Source organism: Hylobates moloch, unplaced genomic scaffold (genome assembly GCF_009828535.3).
Source record: "Hylobates moloch isolate HMO894 unplaced genomic scaffold, HMol_V3 SCAFFOLD_33, whole genome shotgun sequence".
Classification (NCBI taxonomy): domain Eukaryota; kingdom Metazoa; phylum Chordata; class Mammalia; order Primates; family Hylobatidae; genus Hylobates; species Hylobates moloch.
This window is the reverse complement of record NW_026652308.1, coordinates 2,497,755-2,504,953: the sequence shown is the minus strand read 5'-3', so window position 1 is coordinate 2,504,953 and position 7,199 is coordinate 2,497,755. Positions and strand designations below refer to the sequence as shown.

Here is a 7,199-nt window from a genome sequence, read left to right as displayed (position 1 = left end):
GGCCTTTGATGTCACAATTGGGGAGGGTCAAGGTTTTCTGTTAAACATGATTTAAAACTGCTTGACTTTAGGGGCTGAGAATCCAATTCAAGTCTGAACAAATTTTATTAATCTGTTGTGAATGTAAATCAGATGTGTTTTTTTGAGTCCATGATAGGAATTCCTGCTTCCTTTGTAACACTGCCGAGATTACTGGTTAGGGTAGCCCTGTGCCCAGATGAATGAAGCCAGCAGATGACAGATCAGTTTGGAAAAGGGACATACAGGGGTTGCCATACAGACCTGAAGCCCAACAGTGGAATTGTCAGAGAGGGACGGATCCTTCTAAGAACAAAGAATTAAGACAATTACCAAGAACTCCACCAAGAGAGCACCAGGGCAGTGATAGAGGGGTTGCCTCCTGCAGCCAGGGAATGGTATGTATTAAGCAGAAGGATCCAGGTTAAATGTCTAGTTGCTGCTGCCAACTTCCTATACAACCCCCCCCTTAAATCATACCCACCCCGCCATGGTCAAAGCAGGAAAGGGATTCTCAGCCTCCAAGGTAGCTGCCCTAGCTAATAGCCTGGGTGCCCCTGGGAAGATACCCACTCTGCCCCAACTGTGTGCTCCCCAGAGACTGGTAGATATTAGAAAAGGTGAATTACCGCAAACTCAGAATAGGTGCTGGCAACAGAATTAATGCTGAAGTTGCGCTGGAGGGGGGCCGAGCCAAGGTACCCACCACTCAGGATGCTGCCGTTGAGCTCCAGGTTCTCCTTGTTGGCTCCATGCCTGCCGGTACGGGGTGTTTTCTTCCCTGAACAGGTGGAAGCAGCGACTGGCTGCAGAGAAAGAGATCCACGTATCATCCTTCTAATGAACGTGCACACGCACACACAATACCTGCACTGGTCAAAGGCTGAGACTATCTTTATATTCCTGTCTATAATCCTATAATTTTTAGTTAAAAAAAATTATATATATATATATATATATATATATATATATATGGGGCTGGGTGTGGCTCATGCCTAGAATCCTAACACTTTGGGAGGCCAAGGCAGGAAGACTGCTTGAGGCCACATGTTCAAGACCAGTCTGGGCAACATAGCAAAACCCTGTCTCTAGAAAAAAAATTTTTTTAAATATGAATTCCTGATTTACAGAACACCTATCTTGAGCATAGTCTAATAAAATATTTGAAAGACTGAATGTGTTTTACCACATACTTTCCACATCTCTACTGAGTACTTGGTATGTCTAGTGATCTGGTTTCACTGGGCTAGAACCCACATGCAGGGGACCTATCTCCATACCAGCTGAAGACTGGGCTTGGAATTGAAGATCAGGCAGGGTCGCTGTAGACTCAGTTTCCCACACATCCCACTGCTTCCCATGGTATGGTACCAGTGGGGCTCAGAGTGACTGTTCTCTTTTTTTGCACATTAGTTTTGGACCATTATTTAATGGTGAGCTAACTTATATCTGTCAACTCTCAGCATCTCAATAAGAACAAAATCCAGGGATCTTAGAATCTAGAACAAGTAGGTGGGGCCTCTGGGTGAACAGGCTAGGGGTGCATGTGAGGATGTGCTTAGACACAGGGCATACTAACCTTGCTGCCAGAAGGAGGAAGTCGAGACACGGGGGAGTGGTAGATTGTCCCTCCAAAGATAGGCCGAATGCTACTATTGGCCGTAGCATTGGACATGGTGGTAGTGTTCAGCTAGGGAGAAGAGCACATGGGTAACTGATGTGCAGTAACATCCTCAGCATTTCCAGCAACCCGTCTACCCTACAGAGAAATGACTATGGGAGGCAGTCCAGGGAAGACGGGTTTACATGGTGAAGGGCTGTGTCTAATACTGCATAGTTTGAAGAAACCTGTGAAAAGTTTTCAAAGCCTATCACTATCCAGCAAATGGAAATGTAAAATGGTACAACCACTGTGGCACAAGACATCTGGCATACGACCCAGACATTCCACTCTTAGATGTCTCTACCCAAAAGAAACGAAAGCATAGATCCATACAAAGACTTAGACGTAAATGTTCACAACAGCTACCTGCAGCAGCCAAAAGCTGGAAACGGCCAAATACCCACCAGCAGGTAAGTGGACAAGCAAACTGTGGTAAATTCATACAGTGGAATGAATATTGATCTACAATAAAAAGGAGTGACCTTTTGATACATACAACAACAGAGATGAATCTACACTAAATGAAAGAAGCCAGACAAAAAAGAATATGTACTGCGGGATTCTATGTAAAATGTTTCAAAATGCAAACTAATCTATAGTTAAAGAGTAAATCCCTACTTGCCACAGCTAGAGGCTGGGGGCAAACCAGGAGCCAGGGAAGGAGGGAGGTAATACAAGAGGCACTAGGAAACTTTGGAGACCATGAAATGTTGATTATCTAAATTATGGTGACAGTTTCATTGTGTAAACCTACATACGTCAAAACTTATGATATGCTAATGATAAGAGCTGTAAATGTTTTTGAGATGGGGTCTCACTCTGTCACCCAGGCTGAAGTACAGTGGTACAATCTTGGTTCACTGCAGCCTCGACCTCCTGGGCTCAAGCAGTCCTCCCATCCCAGCCTCCTGAGTAGCTGGGATCACAGGCGTGTGCCACCACAACCAGCTAATTTTTGTATTTGTAGTAGAGATGGGGCTTCAACATGTTACCCAGTCTCCCAACTCCTGAGTTCAAGCAATCCCTCTACCTTGGCTTCCCAAAGTATTGGGATTACAGGCTTGAGCCACTGCACCCAGCCAACTTTTTTTTTTTTAATTAAAAAAATTTTAGGGGGCCGGGCATGGTGGCTCATGCCTGTAATCCAGACTTTGGGAGGCCAAGGCGGGTAGATCATCTGAGGTCGGGAGTATGAGACCAGCCTGACCAACATGGAGAATCCCCGTCTCTACTAAAAATACAAAATTAGGTGTGATAGCACATGCCTGTAATCCCAGCTACTAGGGAGGGGGAGGTTCACGCCTGTAATCCCAGCACTTTGGGAGGCCGAGGCAGGCAGATCTTCTGAGGTCAAGAGATTGAGACCATCCTGGCCAACAGAGTGAAACCCCATCTCTACTAAAAATATAAAAATTAGGTGGGCGTGGTGGCGCGGGCCTGTAGTCCCAGCTACTCAGGAGGCTGAGGCACGAGAATCACTTGAACCCAGGAGGCGGAGATTGCAGTGAGCTGAGATCGCGCCACTGCACTCTGGCCTGGCAACAGAGCGAGACTCCATCTCAACAAAACAAAACATTTTAGGCCAGGCACAGTGGCTCATGCCTATAATCCCAGCACTTTGGGAGGCTGAGGCAGGAGGATCACTTGAGCTCAAGAGTTTGAGACCAGCCTGGACAACTTAGTGAGACCTCATCTCTACTAAAACTCAAAAACAAACAAAAAAACCCAAAAATTAGCTGGGTATGGTGGCATGTGCCTGTAAGTCTCAGCAACATGGGAGGCTGAGGTTAGAGAATCACTTGAGCCCAGGAGGTTGAGCTGCAGTGAGCCATGATGGCGCCAGTGCATTCCAGTGTGGGTGATAGAGCGAGACACCGTCTAAAAATAATAAATTTACGTTACAAAATATAAGTAGGGAGAAGAAATAATGCTTTTTTACTTATCAAAAAGAAAAAAGTAGGTCAGGCGCAGTGGCTCACGCCTGTAATCCCAGCACTTTGGAAGTCAAGGTGGGTGGATCACCTGAGGTCAGGAATTCAAGACCCTAGCCAACATGGAGAAACCCTGTCTCTACTAAAAATACAAAATTAGCCGGGTGTGGTGGCACATGCCTGTAACCCCAGCTACTTGGGAGGCTGAGGCAGGAGAATCGCTTGAAACCAGGAGGCAGAGGTTGTAGTGAGCCGAGATCACCCATTGCACTCCAGCCTAGGCAACAAGAGTGAAACTCTGTCTCAAAAAATAATAATAATAATAATAAAGTCCTCTCTGACTTTGTGCTGTAGAGATGAAGAATCATTACATGTTCCATTTAGTAAGCGTGAACGTTGTTTTTCACATGGTACCACAAGGCCATCTCTTGGTCTTACAGGGAAAATGGCATTACAGGTTTTCAGGAAAACCGCTGAAGCTTTCTTTTCATCGTTACCAGAATGTTGGCAATCATTCCCCTCCCCCCGCCCCCCAAATTTAATGCAAGGACTCAACAAGCACAGACACCAAAGCTGGCCACTCTGTGACTGTCACTATAGGCCACTACTCAGCCTTCCATCCACTCTCAAGTGGACTCGACATAAAGGAACAGAAAAACCCTTCCCATCTCTGCAGGACAGAGGGCAAGAGGTGTAGGGAAAAGAAAGATCAGACTGTTACTGTGTCTATGTAGAAAAGGAAGACAAACTCCATTTTGATCTGTACTAAGAAAAATTGTTTTGCCTTGAGATGCTATTAATCTGCAACTTTAGCCCCAACCCTGTGCTCACAGAAACGTGCTGTATGGAATCAAGGTTTAAGGGATCTAGGGCTGTGCAGGATGTGCCTTGTTAACAATATGTTTACAGGCAGTATGCTTGGTAAAGGTCATCGCCATTCTCCATTCTCAATTAACCAGGGGCACAATGCACACGGAAAGCCACAGAGACCTCTGCTCAAGAAAGCCTGGGTATTGTCCAGGTATATCCCCGTACTGAGACAGCCTGAGATATGGCCTCGTGGGAAGGGAAAGACCTGACCGTCCCCCAGCCTGACACCCATAAAGGGTCTGTGCTGAGGAGGATTAGTAGAAGAGGAAGGCCTCCGTCTCCTGCATGCCCCTGGGAACAGAATGTCTCGGTGTAAGACCCGATGTACGTACCGACATTCGTTCTGTTCTTAGGAGAAAACTGCCCTGTGGCTGGAGGCGAGATATGCTGGCGGCAATGCTGCTCTGTTACTCTTTACTACACTGAGATGTTTGGGTGGGGAGAAGCATAAATCTGGCCTATGTGCACATCCAGGCACAGTACCTTCCCTTGAACTTATTTGTGACACAGATTCCTTTGCTCACATGTTTTCCTGCTGACCTTCTCCCCACTATCACCCTGTCCTCCTGCCGCATTCCCCTTGCCGAGACAGTGAAAATAGTAATCAATAAATACTGAGGGAACTCAAGAGACCGGTGCCGGTGCAGGTCCTCTGTATGCTGAGTGCTGGTTCCCTGGGCCCACTGTTCTTTCTCTATACTTTGTCTCTGTGTCTTATTTCTTTTCTCAGTCTCTCGTCCCACCTGATGAGAAATACCCACAGGTGTGGAGGGGCTGGCCCCCTTCAAAGAGGTGGCTGGGACTACCCTCACCCACTCCCTTGAAATCAGTGTTTCCTAAGCCTTGTGTTTACCTTACGTGCTTTGCCCGGTGTATTGGGAGCCAGTCCTCGCCGCTTGCTGGGTGTTCGAGGAGCGCTGCCATAGAGCATCTCTGTCTCCGTCTGTTTTTTGTTCTTGAGTTGCTGTGTGAAAGTCAGAAGCAACAGTGATAAATCTCAGGAAGAGAGCAGGTCTGGGATGGCAACAGAAGCAGGGCCAGGAATCTAGGCCCATGTCTCTGCAGCCAGAGCTAAAAAGAGCTGCCACGGGCTCCCTATTCAACAAACCCTGGTCCCTAGCAGAGACTATGGGCTGCTCAGATTACCTTCTTCCTCTTTTCCCAATTTGCGTTCACGTTCACACTTACTCTTTCCTGCTTGGCTCTCTCTTTCTCCAATCGATGCATCTCCCATTGTTCTGCCACATACTCCATGAATTTCTGCCCATTCACCATAAATGCCTTTGAATGTTCCTGTTCCCACAATTCAATTCGTGCCTTCAACTCTTCTTCCAGCTGAGACCAGAAACAAGGACATGTTAATTACTTCAACTCTTTAGTGCAAAGCCCAAATGCAATGTTTTCCCTAGAGAGTGACTCCTCCTCCTCAGGGCATCATTAGCCTCATTTCAGGTAGCTGGGCCCACATGGGTACAGGTCAGAGTGACCAGAAATCAAAGCCTGGGGACATTTCATTCACACAACACACAAGAGTGGAAAATGGCAAGAACCCAAAGTTTAACCACTAAGATTTTGGTGCCTGAAGTTGGAGGCAGCACAGGGAAGATCAGCAATATGAAACAGGCAGTGAACATCAGGAGTAGGACTCTGAAATCAGACTTAATGGGGTTCAATCTGCAATCGCCCTCTTTACTGGCTGTGAAGCAGTGAGCAAATTTACATTTTTTTTTTGAGACAGTGTCACTCTGTCGCCCAGGCTGGAGTGCAGTGGCACGATCTCAGCTCACTGCAACCTCCACCTCCCAGGTTCAAGCGATTCTTGTGCCTCAGTCTCCCGAGTAGCTGGGATTACAGGCATACACCACGCGTGGTTAATTTTTATATTTTTAGTAGAGATGGGGTTTCATCATGTTGGCCAGGCTGTTCTCAAACTGCCTCGGCCTCCCAAAGCCCTGGGATTACAGGAGTGAGCCACCACATCCGGCCAGATTTACCTAATTTCTTAGTACCTCAGTTTCCTCGTCTGTAACAATGGAAAGAATACCAACCTCATAAGGATGTTGTAAGGATTAGATGAATTACTAAATGAGAGCATTTTGAAATGATATCCCTGACTTAACTCAAAAAATGGTATTATTATTATCAAAGTGGAAAATGGTAATGGAGCCCACAGGACTCTCTCTCTTAAAAGCTTTCCTTATGTAACTGGCTGAATTGTGTTTCCCCCAAATTCAAATGTTGAAGCCTTAACCCCTAGTACCTCAGAACGTGACTGTATTTGGAGACAGCGTCTTTAAAAAGAGAATTAAGGCCAGGTATCGTGGCTCATTCCTGTAATCCTAGCGTTCCTGAGGCCGAGATGGGAGGATTGCTTGAGGCCAGGAGTCCAAGACCAGCCTGGTCAACACAGCGAGACCCCATCTCTTGGGGAAAAAAAAAAAAGAATTAGGTTAAAATGAGGTCATTAGGTGGGCCCTAATCTCATATGACTGGGAGTGTTTAGGCCACACATATTGCGGGAAAACCATGTAAACACACAGAGAAGACGACGACCATTTACAAAGCCGAGAAAGGCCTCAGAAGAAACCAACTCTGCCAATGACATGTTGATCTCAGATTTACAGCTTCTAGAGTTGTGAGAAAATAAGTTGCTGTTGTCGAAGCTGCCCAGTCCGTAGTGTTTTGTTTTGTTTTTTTTGAGATGGAGTCTCACTCTG

The 7,199-nt window shown here is 46.3% G+C and overlaps 1 protein-coding gene across 6 annotated transcripts in view; it reads right to left on the bottom strand.

Moving 5' to 3' along the window:
* The window catches only part of LOC116463328 (protein regulator of cytokinesis 1-like), a 28,544-nt gene that overhangs the window by 2,745 nt on the left and 18,600 nt on the right, over positions 1-7,199 (bottom strand). For 2 of the 6 annotated variants that reach the window (XM_032146379.2, XM_058434569.1), the window contains exons 10-14: positions 5,671-5,817; positions 5,336-5,446; positions 1,598-1,708; positions 648-824; positions 283-324 (exon numbers count right to left, since the gene is read on the bottom strand). In XM_032146379.2, coding sequence (XP_032002270.1) covers positions 283-324; positions 648-824; positions 1,598-1,708; positions 5,336-5,446; positions 5,671-5,817 — 588 coding nt within the window. The remainder of the gene's footprint in view (positions 1-282; positions 325-647; positions 825-1,597; positions 1,709-5,335; positions 5,447-5,670; positions 5,818-7,199) is intronic. The other 4 variants (XM_032146381.2, XM_032146383.2, XM_032146382.2 and 1 more) reach the window with 3 other exon arrangements.